This window comes from Panthera leo, chromosome A2 (assembly GCF_018350215.1).
Source record: "Panthera leo isolate Ple1 chromosome A2, P.leo_Ple1_pat1.1, whole genome shotgun sequence".
Taxonomy (NCBI): Eukaryota; Metazoa; Chordata; class Mammalia; order Carnivora; family Felidae; genus Panthera; species Panthera leo.
The window spans coordinates 118,909,964-118,929,193 of record NC_056680.1 but is presented as its reverse complement, the minus strand read 5'-3'; the positions used below and the strand labels follow the sequence as shown (position 1 = coordinate 118,929,193).

At 42.0% G+C, this 19,230-nt stretch overlaps 1 protein-coding gene across 13 annotated transcripts in view; it reads right to left on the bottom strand.

Moving 5' to 3' along the window:
* CREB5 (cAMP responsive element binding protein 5) overlaps nucleotides 1-19,230 on the bottom strand; it is a 482,366-nt gene that overhangs the window by 309,738 nt on the left and 153,398 nt on the right. For 11 of the 13 annotated variants that reach the window (XM_042920979.1, XM_042920962.1, XM_042920972.1 and 8 more), the window contains 2 exons: nucleotides 12,498-12,569; nucleotides 8,078-8,171 (listed from right to left, as the gene is read on the bottom strand). In XM_042920979.1, coding sequence (XP_042776913.1) covers nucleotides 8,078-8,171; nucleotides 12,498-12,551 — 148 coding nt within the window. In that variant the 5' untranslated portion in view covers nucleotides 12,552-12,569. Of the gene's footprint in view, nucleotides 1-8,077; nucleotides 8,172-12,497; nucleotides 12,570-14,090; nucleotides 14,158-14,717; nucleotides 14,810-19,230 lie in introns of those variants that run through there. The other 2 variants (XM_042921016.1, XM_042920953.1) reach the window with 2 other exon arrangements.

Genomic DNA, 19,230 nt, shown 5'->3' with positions numbered 1-19,230 from the left:
CGAACCGTGAGATCATGACCTGAGCTGAAGTCGGACGCTTAACCGACTGAGACACCCAGGCGCCCCATCAAACTAACCTAAAAGGTAGTAACTTTTGAGTTTGGGCTTTCCTTGAGTTGAAAGTAGTTTGTCGTTCTTACCTTTGCAAATCTGAATTGGCACTGCATAAGCACCTACACATTGCTTTCGCACAGGGAGTTCGCAAAGAGCATACCAGCTTCTCAGAAGACCCAGACAGCTGGGACCAGGGCAAGTAAGGTATGTTACCCACTTCTACCTGCCTGGCATGTCCTTGGGATTTCTTTACCATTCGGACAAGAAAAATTGGCACCAAAAGGTATAAAAAAAAAATCCTTTGTAAAGTTTGTCCTATTTCAGTTTCAGGTTCCCTTCTTGGAACGGTTAGTCTGTTCCTTGAAAAAGGAGCCCCTTTTCATAGAATCGCTGCCTCTGGAAACAGCTAGGTAGAGGATTCTTGCCATACAGAGACCCTTCTTGTATACCTGAAAGAGTGCCATAGCCTTGACAATATGATTTAGAAATTCACCCCTCCGTTATACGATAGGAAATTCTGCACCCCAGTACATCGGGGAAGGACGACAAGTACATGGCTACAACTATTAGGGGAAAAAACTCACTAAGTTTTCCAATCAGTCCATAGTCTGCCTAGCATCAAATGCTTCAGCCCCAGCAAGTATGATTACTCCAAAGTCTAAATGACAAGCACAAAGCTAAAGCCTGAAACCCGATTCTTCTTTTCAAAAGTGTTTAGTCTGCTCTACATTTAATAATAGGCTGCTACCTCATTGGGTTTCAGAGCTGCATTTGAGTTGTACGTTTGTCTATGTTTCATTTTCCTCAATGATAAAAAGGCAAGGAGACAAATGATAAAAAAAAAAAAAAAAAAAAAAAAAAACAGTAAAAGCAGAGTTCCCATAACATATCAGAGAAGAAGAATGCAAACTTCCTAAGCAAAATTGTCTTACCCACTGGTCTAATAGTCTCAACTATGGTCTCACTAAAGGACTATGTGAAGTAATTTTACATCATTTCGTATTAAATTGATGGTGGCTAGGAACACTATAAAAGCCCCACTAATTCAAACCACTTATAAGAAAGATCAGTTTGAATTAGTGACCATTCTAATTATAGGGTATTTTTTAAAAGGTAATGCATTTTTACTATTTGCATGGCTCAGATTCAACCAACAAAACGTAGCTTAATGGAACTCCTGCAGAATGCTGCTCAAATCAATAGAGAAAAGGATTGGAATTAGCATATCTATTTTAGTAAGAGTTGGGGTTCTCAGAAAAGGCATTTTTCTTAGTTTTGATATTCTTTTTATAGTTATATTTATCCCGTGAATTTTTCAGCAAGTGCTTTCTTGAAAATTTCTTACTTCATCCCTATCCCTCTCTGAGTTTTCATAATGTCTTAATTAAGAGGGTTTACATTAAATGAATTTTTTTTCAAAAATTTTTAAATGTTTATTTATTTTTGACAGAGAGAGAGAGAGAGAGAGAGACAGAGCATGAGCAGGGGAGGGGCAGAGAGAGAGAGGGAGACACAGAATCCAAAGCAGGCTCCAGGCTCTGAGCTGTCAGCACAGAGCCCGACGCGGACCTCGAACTCACAGACCGCGAGATCATGACCTGAGCTGAAGTCGGATGCTCAACCAAGTGAGCCACCCAGGCGCCCCTAAATGAATTTTAAAATAACACAATCCTTTATAAAAGCAACAATCAGTAACAACTGACAGAATTCCACGGAATTTTAGACAGGCTCCTTTATACAATAGATGTGCCTTTTATTGAGTGTGACTATACAATAGGAGCAATAGGGTCCTCTCTGCAACACTGATGTTACTCTTTCCCTGCATCTGTCCCAAGAGGCAGTGCTTCCATGGGACAAACCAAGGCAACTCTGGTTTTTAAACAACAGCGGTGGGATGTTTAAGCGTTGGCCATGGTGTGGGTGATACAGGTCAGCGAGAGATGAGACACTGGCAGACTCCTGGATCGAATGCTGCAATCCATTTACTGTCTGGGTGGAGAGCTGGTGGACTAGAGGCCCTTGGGAGGGCCTTGAATCAACTAGAAAATGCTCTGACAAGGGCATCTCGTATGACATAGGGCTCCAGAAGACACAGATTCAGATTTAAATTAATCAAGTATATAATCCACACCTACTCACGGTCAGCCATGGCCTAGCCAAAGTGTTCACAGCAATCAAGCCACAATGTTATTTATTTTTACTTTATTTTATTTATTTATTTATTTATTTATTTATTTATTTAATTTTTTATTTTATTATTTTATTTATATTATCCAAATTATATATATAAATAAGTTTATATATATTATATCTTTATTATTGTATTATTTATTTTAATATTTGATTTATTGATTTATTGATTTTTAGAGCGAGAGAGAGTGAAGCAGAGAGAAGGACACAGGGAAAGAGAGAATCGTAAGCAGGCTCCAGGCTCAGCACAGAGGCTGATGAGGGGGCTCGATCCCATAGCTCTGGGACCATGACCTGAGCCCAAATCAAGAGTTGGACGCTTAACCGACTGAGCCGCCCAGGCAGCTCAAGCCGTAGTTTTAATTCATGTGAGAGGAGCTGAGCTGGTGAAGAGGGTTATGAACACCAGGAGATCATGTCTCCGCAGGCCAGATGAACTGAGGGATCCAAGGTGACTCTCTGATCAAGCCCTGCCCTGAACCATGGAAGCTAAAGCTTCAGATTTCCACTCAGTCACCAACTGCCAGAGTTCTCCTACACTCTTTGTCAAAGATATTAGTTTCCAGATGGAATAGACTGGAAGCCAGTTTTTCATATATAAAGAGTACTGCAGATCAAGGTCTCCGAGGTAATCAGGTGAATCATTCAAAATTCAATTTTGCTTGACCAGCTGGAAACATGAATGACAGGCTGACAACTCCTACTCATGCCCATTGCCACTTGTCGTAATGGAGGGGAAAATCTGATTTAAAACGCACTCTTTGTTCCTGTAAATGCTAGTGTGTTAACATAATCTCTTTCTAAAAACTTTTGACTGTTTTCTCCATATGATGAAGAAATAAGCCAATCATGTAACACCAAACCATGTTCTTAGTGCATGGAGCTCAGCAAATCTAGATGTACAATGAGAAAATTATAGACAGGAACTTTGGACAAACTGCTTACCCTCCTGATCTTATTTCTTTGTGCGAAAAAAGTGGCCAGGATTAAATGACATAATGTACATAAAGCAGGAGGCACAATTATAGGTATAAGACAAGGCAATAAATGGTAGCTATTGTTATTATCATGCTGCCCTCCAATGCAAAGCCATTTCCGCCACCCTCTGTTCCATAGAGATCTGATGAATTTCAGTAGTGGGGAGTCACTATGTACCTTCATCATCAATGGAAGAGGAGGTAAGTATGGTCCGTGTGTGTGTGTGTGTGTGTGTGTGTGCGTGCGCGCACACCCACGTGAGAGACAGAGAGAGAGTTACTTATTCAGTCTTTTTTTTAAGACCCTAGTTCATTCCAAAAAGAGTTTGTAATGAGATGGTCACCTTTTCTCTGACTTTCCCTTTAAAATGCCCATGGATTATTATGTAGGTTTGTAGCAAACGGCCATGAGCAATGGATTTGGGTTCTGAGATCATCCGGTTAATCATGATCAATCTCATGTTCTACTTCACTGAATTTCTTGCTTCTTGCTTTCTCCGTGGTGAGAATTAGGTGTAGAGCCTGGAATTAGAGATAGTCCCTCATGCTAGACTTAATCCAGGGACCCAATGGGGTTCTGAGGTACTCTACTGTCATTTACAGTAGATCTCTGCATCGAATGGGAATAAGGAAGGCGGAATAAAGAAGCCAGTCTCTCTCACCTCTCTTCCGTGTGTGTCAGCTGCACCATATCTGGTGTTGTGGGGTCACCACTTTCAGCCCCACACATTCAGAAGACAAAGAGAAAGGACACTGGAGCCCACAGTGCTGAGCATTGGGTCTTAGTTGAAATGCCACTAATGCGGAGGGGCCTTTCCTGACCTCCTTTAGCAGCCGGTTAGACACTTACTTCACATTGTCATGGTTCATCTTCACACTTGTCACTAACTCATTATTTATTAATCTGGGGGGAGGGGTGTCGTCAATTACCTCTCTTCCTCCCACCCCCAGTAGAGTATAGTAAGTTCCACGGAAGTGGGGCCTCATCTGTCGTGTTCAGTGCCACATCCCCAGCACCTAGCACAATAGGATCTTTGCAGACACTCAGTGTTTGTTGAATGAATGAATAAGTGACAGTGGAGAGACAACTTTAGCCCCTCTTTCCACACCCCAGCAGATGCCTGTTCTAATTTCCTTCCAAGCACACACACCAGTTGCCTCCAGCATTAATTGGGCTATGATGTCTTCGTGGAGGCGTTTAAAGGTGTGGTTTCGCGTATCTCTTTCTCAGATGAGATGTTGATTGGGTTTTACCTTTTGAGAAAAGGTCTGCAACACTCTTAAATTTCATGAAGCAAACTCTATCTTTTCAGGAAGCAAAATCTGTCATCTTCTAGGTCAATATTTCCACCATACTCTCCCAATATGCGCGCGCACACACACACACACACACACACGCATGCACGCACTTCTCATGTGGAATATTATTTGCTTGTCTGGCTATAAATAAAGTAGCACTTTGATTCCCATTTTGGCCTTTACCTGTACAGAACCTGGGAACTCTGTAAATAAGTGGGGTTGGGGGTTTCTGACAGGGCGAGATTTGGGAATTCCTGAATGCGTAATCATAATACCATTAAAATAGACCCAAACGCCATACTCTTTTAGCTTTAATACTAAAACTTGATCATAATTTTCAAACCAAACACATCTTTTGTCGCATAATAGCTGGTGATTTTGCAACCTGTATGTGACAGTATAATGTTCTCAGTCGGCTCCCATTTCTGCCTTGTGCCCTAGAAATCTCTGATATCACAACCTCTCTCACCATGAAATTATCTTCACTCACAACAAGAACAGCTAAAGGGAAAGACTCAAGTCCATCATCATATCGGGACTCTGGAAATGTACCACATGAACCAAATAAGGATGGGAGGGCCAAGGTGGGAGGGTCTAGAAGTTTTTGCCTCAGAATCCACCACCACCACCCCATTCATGTACCAACTGGTACTGTCTCTTTAAACTGAGGTTTTATGTTTACTGTCTATCCATAAGAGCACTCATGCTAATAAAACATCATGACTGTCACTTTTACTACTCTGCCTTATGGCATGGCGCAGATCATTTACAATCATCTTGAGTAGTAAGTTGTACCTGGCCTGAATAAAATGGACTTTATGACAAAGCCAGGAAATTATTTCAGATCTGACAACGCTTTGGACACTTACCTTCAAAAAGCCTGTGGCATCTCACTAATGTCTCTAACTATAGTATTTGCAATTAACGAAGGAGGAGGTGATTTTCCGAAATACAAGTTAACCAGATATTCTGAAATTAGTAATAAACATATATATGCTACTTTCTCTTTCTATGTCAAGCTCCACTTCATCTGAAATGAAATGTTGTGTAATTGGATATTGCAACAACAACAAAAAAAGTGGCCCCCAGGGGCACCCGAGCATCTCAGTCGGTTGAGCACCCAACTCTTGATTTCGGCTCAGGTCACGATCCCAGGGTGGTAGGATCGAGCCCTGCATCTGGCGCTGTGCTGACCATGGAGCCTGCTTAAGATTCTCTCTCTCTCCCTCTGTCCCTCTCTTAGCTCATGATCTCACTCTCTCTCTTTCTTCCCCTCTCCAAATAAATAAATAAATAAATAAATAAATAAATAAATAAAATCTGTTTACAGGCAATATATGTGTTCACACATCCTTAGTTCCTTTTTTTCAGACCTTCGGATGGGGCTCCTCGTAGGGCCATTCCAGCAGTATACCTGAAAGATACTACCTGGTCCTTACCACTAAAGTCGCAGTATCTGCACATCATTTCTACTCCTTAACACACACCTCCCCCTGTCCTAACACTAAGAAGCCTACTTGAGGGCTTCCACTTGGGAAAAATCAGAGGAGAACCGATAAATTTAAACACTGGGAATTGCAACATCTCCAGCCCTGCTACTTGCATATATATATATGCTCATCGTTCAACGATAAAGTCACACCGCTTCATAATGGGAAGGACAGACGACTGACAGAACAGAAGAAACGATAAAAAAACAAAAGAACAGACGATCCCTCCTAACGCTTCTGGGCTTTTGTAATTCTTGCAGATCTACGCTTCTGCATCTCTCCTTCTAGACGTAAGGGAAGATGAAACAAGTTCTGAAGAGCCAACTAGTTCGATCCAAACGAGGAGGCTGAGAGGTGGCGGGTGGTGGCGGAGGCAAGGAAAGACGCTGCCTTTGGGCTCGAGATTCTTCTAAATCACAGCACATCCACACTACTAACGAGTCACTGGCGGGTTTGTGAGACGTGTGGATGGCCCTGGCGCCAGGATTATCTGGTTGTCGATACAAACCGCTGAAGCCCGGCAATGCAGCGGCCATGCCAGTCAGTGGGCTAGGACTGCAGAACGAAGGACCCTTGTCTTTGCCCCGGGCGGCAAGCCTGGGAGAGCTTCTCCATCTCCCTATGCCCCTTCTTCTCTATCAGTAAAATATGACTTGTAATAATAACCTGTCTGACAAAACTCCTGGAGGATTTACTAATAATAGGGATAATAAAATACTCGTAAAATTTAAGTGCCATAGAAATGCGAAATTATATGAGCCAGGCCTGCCAGGGCAGTCCGTTTCTCTTCTGATATCATTTAAAGCATGTTTATGGGCATATTATCTCTTTCATGATGCCAAGAAGACAGTGGCTTCGGTGAAATATTTCTAGCCTAAAAGGGTAACAGGAAACCCTGCTAGGGTTTGTGAAACACTTTCGCTGACATTCTTTCACTGGATCTTCACAATAGGCCTGTGAAATAGACTGGGCAGATAAAATCATTCCCATTCTATGTGGAAAGAAACTGAGGCCCACAAGGGTTCACTGATGTGGCTCAGGGTTATCTGGCCGGTGGAGTCAGAGCCCATGCTAGAGTTCAAGTTTGCCCGCTCCTGGCCCTGCACTCTGTTTTAACTTACCGCCACCACCTATCAAAAATAGGAAGGAATAGCAATTACTTGATGGATGAATTGTTATTATTGTTTATTTCTGCTCACATTTGCTGAACACTGGCTACGTTCCCCTGCATTATCATCTCATTTAATCTTCCACTTAGGAGGTAGGCTCTGTTTCTTTAAAAAAGTTTTCACTGACCACCACAATGCAAAGAGAGAGAGAGAGAGGGAGAGAGAGAGAGAGAGGAAGTTCCTTCTACTAAAGTCACACAGCATTTTCCAAATACTCATCTGAAACATAGTCCTCCCGGCTAAATTTTCACACGTCCACGATATTGTGACATCCTCAGGAACGGAAATCGTATCAATCTTTGTACTTCCCATGGCGCTCAGAACAGCTTAGTGTGCATCACAAATGCTCAGTGAAGATGTTTTGCTTGACTGATTACAGGCATGTGATTTTTAAAATACTTAGATGGAGCCAACTTTCATAGTAATAAACATTTTACGTTCCTGAAAATGAGAAGTCCCAGCTCTCCAGTTATTTGAGTGAACACCACATTAGCTGATTACATTTTTGCTTACCATTATTTTAAGTCTCTGCTGTACCTTAGAAATATATGTCTTTGGGGCGCCTGGGTGGCGCAGTCGGTTAAGCGTCCGACTTCAGCCAGGTCACGATCTCGCGGTCCGCGAGTTCGAGCCCCGCATCAGGCTCTGGGCTGATGGCTCAGAGCCTGGAGCCTGATTCCGATTCTGTGTCTCCCTCTCTCTCTGCCCCTCCCCCGTTCATGCTCTGTCTCTCTCTGTCCCAAAAAATAAAAAAAAAAAAAAAAAAAAAAAACGTTGAAATATATGTCTTCAAGGCACAGCATTTGCCATTGGAAACTATCCTATCATAAGTTGAACAAGTATCTCCCGTGCGGCTGATGCTGTTCACCCAAAGCCTTTTTGCTTGATGGCTCCTTACCTGATAACATACTGTCTGTTTTTATTGAGGGGAACTTCAAAGTCATTTCATGCTTGTGCCTATGAATCATCAGATGGTCCTCTGTTGGGAAGCGCTGTCAGACAAATAGAAAAAAAAGGGGGGGGTGGGAAGAGGGGAGAGGAGCCATTTAGTTTTATAACATATATTTGCCATCACAGAGAAAGAGATGTATTCAGCATTGCATATGTGACAGGCAAAACAAAAAATTAGTTCTGAAAAAGTGTGAAAGCATGCTAAGTTAAATGACAAATTATTTTTTGCAAGCAAATGGGCAGAGCTGTTCCTTTGAATTGCACCCAAATATACGCGTAATTATTGCCATTATAGTTTACCGGGGGCTTAACCAGGTTGCAGTAAAATCTGGCTTAAGAGTAATAAGAAATAGAGACCTTTGCCTGCCATCATCTCTGGCTCCCCGTTCCTTCTCTGGGAATTCCTTTTAAAAATCTCTACTTCCTAGGTAGTCTTCGAATATAGTCAACTGTCATGACTCATCAGTAAATTAGATATTTCCTTAGGAACTAGAGATTTGCATCTGAAGGAAGACCCTAAATTTGTGTTTAAAGAATCAATGAGAAAGAAGAAATGAACAATATTGAAAGTATTCAAGTAATATATACAATAGAAATATGCTATACCTTCAAAGAATTTGAGTGTTTGAATGAATGTTCAATGTTTATTTATGTTCCCAAAGAAGCCAAGTAAAATTCTCTCATTTCTACCTCTACATGGGGGAAAAACATGTCCAAAGTAGAAAAAGAAATGAATTTAGACCTAAGTAGCCCTGGAGTTTCACAAAACTATTTGGAACTTTTGTCTAAAATTAAGTCTAAGGCATAATAAGTATGCTACACATGATCTATAGATTAACCAAAAGTGGGAGAAATGCATGAAGTAGGAAAAGAATTTTGATTCATGTCAGACATTGGGAAAGAATTCCACGTCATGCTCAACTATTTGATACATACACCTACAAATGTGCACATGCCATTTGTTTGGTATGTTTCTGTTTATGACGACCTTGCACACTCATTATGTGATCTTTTATAAGTATATATATATGACTTATAGTAACATGGCAAATCATTTTTAGGATTCTATACTCTGTACAGTATCGTAAACCAACACTTTATTATTAATTTTCAAAGAATGATGTTACGGTTATCAAAAATGCAGCTCCCAAATGTTTTCAGCTGTCTGGCTTCTAGTCATATAGTGGGACTGGATTTCCTGGCCCTCTTGTGGTTGGGTGGGGCCATGTGACTCGTTCTGCCCATGGAGTCATGAATGGAAATGACACGTTACTCATATGTCAGCAACTAATTCGTGGTGCAAGACCATCTCCCCTTTAGTCTGGCAACTTACAATATAAGAAATAGTGGCTCCTCAATCTTCCTAAATCTCTGCAGGAATATGAAGAGCATTTTTGAATTCTAAAAGATTATGAAGAATGTCCTGCCAAGCTCCGATAGAAATGGATGCTTGTGCAATTGAAATTAGCGATTGTTGGTTTAAGCCATTGAAGCTTCGGGATAATTTGTTATTGGAGCAGATCCTAGCCTCCCCTGACTCAGACTGGTATGTTTTTGATAACTGAACTTAACAAAGTGTCTGCTTTACCAAAGTCAAATGAAAATACAACAAAAGGCAATAAACTCTGCTGAACATTTCCGAATCTTTGACAATTTAGAAAATCTCTTGGAGCTTCCCAGTCCCTTGGGATAGTCATTTTAAGTTTCGACTACTATTGCATACCGTGGTAGACATCTTCTTTGCAATGTGTATAGATTTGGGTTCATATGAATGAGGGAATTCACTGCACTAAATCCTTTGGAATAAAAGTAGTTTGGGGAATACAAATCATTTCTTTATTTGTTAATTGTATCATATATATTGGCGCATTTAGAATCTGCAAAGCATGGTAATTATGTCAGATTTCTAACTACATAGAAGTTTGATTTGTAACAACAGGGGTTTTTGATGGAGCTTCATCTATTTTCTTGGTCCTTTATAACACCTTATAATATGGGACACTACCATGTGTAGTTTATAGACAGGGTAAACTTCTTAGTCTTTCTGCTAAAATCCTTACTTTAATTTTTACTGTGATATATATAATCAACAAACAACATGGCAATAGCTTTTACTTCGTATTTGTCAGCCATTTTCTGGCTCCATAAAATAACAACCTAAAATAGAATATTAACCACAATACTTATTAAGTGACAATAATCTCCATAGTATGCCATGTTAACTATAAACCCTTCCCCAAAGAGACAATACAGGGCATCGTGGGTTTTTTTTTTTAATTTACCAGGAATATAGCAGCAAATTGTAAATAACCAAAATGTAGAGTCTACAACAGGTACACAGCTGAGAGAAGCCACTGGAACTCAAAACATGTTCGTGCTGAGGGCAACAGGGCAGTGAAATTAACAATGGAATCTGTGAGATCAGAAAGAGCAAAAGAAGCTTGTTTCTCTTGATGTCTGGGACAAAGCTAATGTATAAGGAGCCGTAACACAAAAAACCTCCCAGGTACTGTAGACCATTCCTAATGCAGCAAAGTTTCTTTCCATTGAGGGAAAAGGGGGAAACATCACCCCCAATGCAGCACAAGCACTGGTAACTCATATTTACACTCCCCTTTCCAAACCCCAGCCATCCTTTCTTCTCTATGCAGGTTCCCAGGCTCTGGACGGTCATTACCGTAAATGCCATGATCACAACAATTGACTTGACCGTAATTGGCTAACACTCCACCGGGAGACCCTTGGAACCACTAGGGAACTATGACATTTCCTCAATTCTAACACGTCTTCAGCTGAAAGCTACGCATATTTTTTTTTTAAACAGCCTATCAAGAGAAAGAAACACATTAAATAGAAACATCAAGTTTCAGATGCATCTTTACGTTTAACTTTGGCAAGGGGTTGAGGGGGAAGGCTTGGAGTTTCACCGGGCAACCTAGAAACTACGGAAATCCTCAAGCCTCATTTTGTCCAACTGGTCCACTCAGCCTTCTCAGGGGAGAAGGCTGCTCCTTCACTGAGTTCAAGGTCATTGGAAATTCACCTCTTCAACCTTCACTACCAGCGTCCTAGACTAAACCCCGCCTGGCTAGCCTCTCGCTTAAAAAGAACCTCTCTCAGGCTGCTTCCTTCTCAGGCTACCGTTATATCACTCTGTTTCCCGTCATGCCCTGGTGCTCTTGAAAGAGTCCTCTATGCTGGCCACCTCCACTGCCTCACCACCCACTCACTCGTTAATCCCTTCCAACCTGGTCCCCGCCCGGACTCCTCTTTCATAGGTCACCCGCCAGAACCCAACAGCCAAACCCAACAGCCTCTGCTCAGCCTCTCACTGCCCCGGCTCTAGCAGCGTCTGACACCGGTGACCACACGTCTGTGGCATTATTTATTTATACCCTGCCTGATTCCAAAAAGGAGAAAAGACGGCTCATAGCAACACATAAAACGGGCGGGGAGAGCATCAGCGAGAATCGGGGGACACCGGAAAGGGAAGAGGTCCAAAAAGAAACAAAGCTAAAGCCAAAAACGCAAACCATTGGGCAGTCATTGTCAACCAGGGGCCATGGTGGCCCCCAAGGGGACCTCGCCCCCAAGGGAGAGGTCAGGGAGGCTACCGAACATCCTGGAACGCACAGGACGGCCGTCACAATGAAGAATCGTTCAGCCCCAAGTGCTAATAGTGCCAAGCTTGGGAAATCCTGCCACACGGCCCGTAATTACAACAGCAGTAGCAGTAACAACGGTGAACATTAATAGAGCACCTATTATGTGCAGGCCCTATACTAAATACTCTACATGTAGTATCTCATCTAATCCTCACAACGATTCTGCCTGATGGGAGCCACTGGAGGCAAAGAGGTTTGATGTTTAATCTCCCCTCTTGAAGTTTAGATAAGTGGAAAAACTGTGGGTTCTAGAAGCGTTATAGGGGGTTTATTTTACTCAAAGAGGAAAACAAAACAAAACAGAATTCAGCTCTGATGGTGAGCTATTCCACCAGTAATCCAAAGGCCCCGTATCAAGTGACTATTGTAAAAGCAGCGTCCTCCCTCCCCTTTCTGAAATAACAGTCCTGAACATCTGGTGGGCAGGATGCGTCTGGCTTACTTCCAGGGGGAAAGTTAAGGATGGAAAAGGCCAATGCTGATGTATTTCACGGGGCTTTGAGGGAAGTAGTTCAAACTATTCAAAGTAGAAAATAATAATGATGAGGAAGATGATGGGGGTGGGGATGGTGACGGGGGCTTTGACGATATCTTGGTGAAGAAAGCAAGCCCACAGCAGGCATGATTGGCAAGTGAGAGCTGCTTCCCTGTCAGAAGGCAGGTAGTCTCTGGCAAAACAGACCAAAGGATTCTCTCACTCACCTGCGAACAGCCTGGGGCACTGCAGACAAACGGCCTCTCCTGCTCCAAATTCATCTTGGATTCCTCATAAATCTGAAGGGTCACGGGGAGAGGGAGGAAGGAAAACAGAAAGCCATGAATATCTCCTGCTTCGACCTAAGAAACATGAGAAAGGCGATTGCTCAGAGCCCCTTGCAATGCCAGTCCCCAAATTAGACAAGATAAACGTTAACGTGAGCACAGGTCCCGCTGAAGTTCATTAGGCTTCCTGCAGTCTGCCTTCCTATTGTTCGCTTGAGTGCGTATTTATCGTACTTTGAAGAAAAATGCCATGGGGCTGTGCAGCAGAGATTCTGCCTCTGGAAAACCACCTGGACTATGTTATTACCTGGTGAGACCGCACCTGCGCAAGAAGATTCCAAAGTAAAGTTCACACCTGCCCTTTGGAGTTGGCGGGAGAGGAGGAAGCGAATGGGGTTGTCACCAGTGTGGTGACCAACCCTGAGCAGCAGTCACATAATTCACCCATGATCACCCCACCAAGCTGCAGGACAGCCACAGGATGCAAAATAGCCCTGCAGCCAGCTCAGCAAATGACCCCAGTGGTGAGCCGTGATCTTAAATTCCCTTTCATCTCAGGCATTCACGGATGCCTCAACAAAAAGTACCCGAGTTATGCAGGGAGAAACAGAAATAAGAAAAGACGGAAAACGTCACCTGGGATATTTTGTTAATTTGGTTGTACAGGCTGATTTGAAATCAATATTACATTAAGGCCATCGCCCATCTGATCTGCAGCAGTTATCTGGCGTAAGGTAGCTTTGTGGGGAGAAATCTGACGTTACGGTCTCAGGCATAGGTTAAATTCGAGTGTGGGTCTTTTCTTATGTAGGGGTGAGGTTCTAAGGTAAGCTTATGAGGCAAAACTTGAGCATAATCAAAATCACCTTGACAAATCCTCCCCCAACCCGATAAAAGTACATACACGTGGTTTTGTGGTTACCAATCTATACAGCAACATAAAAATTTTTTAGACATCGTGAAGTACTATGCAAATTTAAGTTTCACAATTTAAACCGTCTTCTAAGTCACACTTTTCTTTCTTGCCAATTTTAGAGTTGAGTTTAAATAAGCTACGTGTGCCGCTGGCGGGACGTGCCTCTCTCAGGGGACTTAAGCCTATTGCTTTATCTCTGAAGCACAGGAAGGAACTTGCTTCCTTAAAATGGTACCTGCAGGTGATACCAAAGGAGTCCCAAGTCACCTTCACCCTTGAAAGAGGGAACTCTGAACTAACTCAAGAAATAGTTACCCTTTGTCCAAGGAAGCTTTATTATCTTGCAAAAAAATCCAACGCTAATCTGTCACTATACCCTTGCCCCAAACACTAACAGACTTCATATCTATTCTTTGGGAAACAGGTGCACGCTTTCACTTTTCTGAAATACCAAGCGAAAAGACTTGCCTTAGGCAACACTCCTGGTCAGATATTAAAAAACAAAACAAATTTACAAATGCAAATTCTTCTTCACACTGCTTCCTCTTCATACAATTTTCACTCAGTAAATACCCTTTCCAATCTGTGTCTGGATTGACTGCCCACTGGTCACTTACCAACGCAGCAACTTAGCATCATTTTATAGCTTTCCTGGATCAGATGTATTGCTTAAATGATTTTACTCTATTATATGTGGAATGAGAAGTAAAAAAACAAGTATCTTTAGGAGCTTTCCACTTGTCCCTGTCTGAGGAAAGTCATGAGCAATTAAAATAACTTCTCAAATCGCTTATCACAGAGCATCCCTTCTGTCCCCTGTGAATGCTGATTTACTTCTAAGCCTCAAAATAAAGGGTGAGAGAGTGGTTTTGATCCAAGATAGAAAAAACAACAGTAATTGAGTTATCCATTAATTAAATATGCTTTGTCTTTCTAGTAAATTTTTAAATGCCTTCCTGGAACTTTTCTGTCTCTGTGACCATGATCTGCCTAACTGGGGCTGGGTCATTTAATTGCTTCAGGCCTCAATTCCCCCTCTTTACAATAAGGCTATGAACATAATATTCAGCTCCTTCATTCCTGTATCACACTGATCAGTGAGGAGGCCTGTAAGACATGCCCAAATTATGGAGAAAGGTCTCTGTATTTAAGGGTGTGTGTGTGTGTGTGTGTGTGTGTGTGTGTGTGTGTTTGGAGGTGGCTGGTGGGGGAGGTTCTGTGGACAAGTGTTACTTAATCCTCACCATAACGTTAACTATTCTCTACTTATAAAAGAGAATCTGCTATAAGGTGAGTCTTCCTTGGATGCCACCTAAGACTTTTAGTCGCTAAGGTAACAAAAGAATGCCAATACAACAAAAGAGAACCAATGCTAAGATTATCTGACAGTAAAAAGGGAAAGCTCCATATAAACGCATTTACGGCATACGTCCAGAAGTAGTAATTAGTGATAATAATTAGATTAATGTCTAACTAATAGAAGTGGTCAAGATCGGAAGTGCCACTACTGAAGGTTGACAGAGATTCATTAAAAAGCCAAAGTGAGGAGAGAGATGGGCCAAGCCCTGCCAGGTAAGTACGAGAAGAAAGTATTTTTCCACCATAATCACAACTCTACCCCACACGCTGGTTCACCAAAATGCCGACTTTCTCCCGTAAATGCAAGCCTACAATGAGAATAATCTAGCAATTCTGGTTGGTATCAGCATGAGCTATTTTTTTTTTTAATTTTTTAACGTTTATTTATTTTTGAGACAGAGAGTGACAGAGCATGAACGGGGGAGGGGCAGAGAGAGAGGGAGACACAGAATCGGAAGCAGGCTCCAGGCTCTGAGCCATCAGCCCAGAGCCCGATGCGGGGCTCGAACTCACGGACCGCGAGATCGTGACCTGAGCTGAAGTCGGATGCTTAACCGACTGAGCCACCCAGGCGCCCCAGCATGAGCTATTTTATCTTAATTGTTGGCTACAATGTGCCATAACCAACGGGTAACGTGCATAGGAGCTGCAGCAGATACCACGGACTTAGACTATGGTGTGGATGCTTGAAGACGAAATAGGCCCCAGCCATAGAGATTTACTCTGTCTTATTGAGCCATCATGGTATGGATGTTACGTTTACAGCAATATGATTAATCAGAGAAATACAGGTTGCCTTCAAATAGTTTAGATGTCAGTCAGCAGTATATTCAACTGAGTTGCTACTGTCATTTTATCATTCTATGTTTTAAACATGAATGAAGCTGTACTAATTTATCATATGCTACGGATCCCACGGCCCAAATGTTTTGGCAACACGGTGCTGGAATGAAAGTCCTAGGGTAAAATGGCAGTTGCTAAAATAAAATAGGCTTAAGTGATTAATAAAGTCTACGGTGAGTGGGTGTGTATACAGAAGTGTGTGAACCTCAACTGCTTTATTTTGACGCACTGCAGTTCCCACATTCAACCCTCGGCAAACAGCACGCCCTTGCTCATTGCTTGCTGTGTGGGTGTTTGTGATGGTTTTACTAAATGGTACCGCTCTACCACACGGGCTTCATTACTTTTATCAACTAGTACGATCTGGTCTGATGTATTAGTGAAGAACCAGGTCTCTTTTTATGGTCTATTATTATGGTTCTTTTCCAGCAAAGAGTATGATCACTATTCTTTCCAACGGACTCCTACGAAAGCCCCACAAATCTTTTTCTTTTTATCATCCGCTGAGCGGGGCAAATCACTCAGACATGATTTTAGCCAGCTTGTTCTGCATTAGGGCCTCCGAAGTCATGCCTCAACCTCTTATTTCCCATTCTGCTGTTTTACCAGCTGGGACATTTTAATGAACCCAGTTTTGTTTGGCAGTCGCCATACCCCAGGCTCCACTGCGTAGAGTTGACATGGTAGGCGTTCAATAAATATTTGTGGAATGGATAATGAATCCTGAATCATCATCATAAACCACCCCAAACAGCTTGCCTTTTCTCTACTCCTAAGGCAGTGGTTCTCAAACTTTTGGGCCCAGAACCAAATTTTCAGCAAGGCGAGAGGTTGTGCAGACCCCTTGTTCCACTCGTTCTCAGTTATGGCCAGGGAAGACAGTTCACCAGACTTCGTGAAAAAAGATGTCAAAGTTGCTTTTGGTGAAAACACTGAGAGGAGGCTAGTTTCCATTAAATTTCACATGTAAGCATCTTAATTCACTGTAAGTTCGGTCTGTTAATATTGCCATAGACAGTGAGGCCACTGAAGACCAGTCTCTTAGCCATGTGCTGGCTACTTATGATCCCTACAGAGCACCCGTTGAGAAACACTGAGTGACCCCATAAATTCGGTTAGATACAGTCATAATTGTGGCAGACACTATCTAATCATTTAGGAGTTTCTAAACAGCTCTAGTTTTTGTTCCTCTTCTCCAAAGTTCAGATTCAATGTTCACTTAGAACAAATGCCTTATGAGTCTAATTTCCCTTCAAAATTTTGGAAAACAACACAAAACCCTAATAACAAACCCTAATAGTACATAAAGTGAGTAGAGGTTTTTCCCAGTTGACAAGGAGATGACAGGCTTGATTTACAATTCAAACCCTCAACTGCCACTGGATTCCTCAGCCTTGAAATGAGCAAGAATCTCTTTCATTGTTCAGTGTTTGACCCCACAAATTCCTCCTGGTCTAAAATGGGAAATCTTCCACAATGGCTGATGCAATCCATTCAAATGCTTTGCCAGGCATTTAGAGATATACTTGGAATTACCATTTCATGAAAGGCAAATATTGCAAAAAACAAATGTTACTAAAAACTTGGACAGTCTACACAAATTTCTATAAATATGTATTTTAAGCAAGGGCAACAACCGAGCTCAAAGGGAAAAAACCTACATCAACGAAGTTTGCTATAATCAGCCAAGAGTGATGCTTCCCTGTCTGAATCATAGGAAGCTGATACTGATCCTTAGTTAACACCAAACTCCAATCTCAGGTCTCTAATCTTAGAATGGAACAAATTTCTTCCAGTAACAGCAGACAGATTCATACAATGACACAGGATTTGAAATATCAAGACACTAACAACGTTGTTTTCATCTGAAAATCTGTATGCACTTTTATCAATGCCGAAAGTTACGGGAGCTTCAAAAATGCAAACTGAAGTTGTACATATAAATGAGCACTAATGATAATATTGATATGTCCCCATCAGCTCTGACATTGTTAATCTGACCATGAATGGATTATAGATCTGAAGGGGGGGGCTGGAATTTTAATATGAAGTTAATAACATCTGTCGACATTTATTGGCCTACTGCGAGTGTGGAAAGAGCCTTCTGGACAGGACTCATGTGAAAGAGACCTCGCTACCTTGCTGAGCTTACAAGATTGCCAAGAAGGTTCTAGAGGGGAAAATAGGTCCTTCCTACAGTGCTGAGGACCGCTAACAAACAGGAGCATCTTGAGTTAGTCAAGCTGTGTGACAGCAGATCAGTCCTTGTTTCTGGAAACAAAAGTTGCTCATTAACTAAATTAGTTAAGTGCATAGCCAATATGTACTTCATGCTTCTGAAAAAAACAAGTATTTCTCTCAACATATTGGTCAGAAAGGCAAAGAGCCACATATAATAATAACCCAACAGAAATTCAAGGAGGCAGGATGGTTTTCCCAACACACGGCTAGCTCCTGGAAGAGAATTTTATATCCAGTGTGGGGCTAAGACTTTCTTTCTTTGTGAAGGATATTGTACCTTTCACTATCTCCTTTGCTCATCTATAAAACATGACCATTTAGGAAAACATTGTAAAATCAGACCATTCAAAGAGATACCATATGAAAAAACAATTCATGGAAGCTAATTATTTCCAATATACCTCTAGTTTTCTAACCTTAATATCATACTGTCAAATAGAAAAATAAACACCCTTGAATTTAAGTCCAAGAAAATCAGTTATTTTGTGAGTGTGTCTTTGTATCCCTTTCTGCCTTTCTGTGTAGGTCTCTCTTTTTTTCCTGTATCTTTGCTGTCTAAAACTCTTTCTCTTTGTGTGCCTATTTCTCTGTGTCTCTGTCTTGTCTTGTATGTCTTTCTCCGTCTCTCTTTGTGTGTCTGTCTCCCTGTCTCATACACACACGCGCGCGCGCATACACACACACACACACACACACACACACACACATGACCATGTGTGCATACACACATTTTATCAGCTGTATTCTTCCTAGCCTTACTGGGAAAAAGATCTAGTAGGCTTGTTTCCTGTCTCAGTGTTATTCTTGAAGTGGGCTGCAGCTAGAATCTGAATTTCATTGGGCTATTATTATTTGCAGCTGTGTGACCTTTTTAACCCCCGCTTTTAAAGTGACATTTCAGCCCTCAAGCTTGACACGCCTTGAATGCCGCAAAGTTTTCGAACCAGAGATTTACACAGGGAACAAGACCAACAGTGGGACCGTACCTCCTAAGTGAAAATTTCACCAGGACGTGGCGAGAAGGGGGTGTGCTGCTGGGCAGTGAACGGCCAGTACTCTTCCCCGGAAGTCCTAAACTTTACACGTACCGCTACAGTTACTTACTCTTCCACTCAAACCAGAAAATCTTTGTCCTTAAAACATGTTCGCCATCCACCGGTATCCCCAAAGTTCGGAGTCTTACAACCTGAATCACAGACTTAAGGAGGACTGTTTCGCACACTGCGTCAGGCTATGCTAAGGGACTGGCCAAAGTCTCCTTCGAACCAGGGCCCCCGTCCCCAGGAGGAAGGATTTCCAAACAGTTTTTGTCTC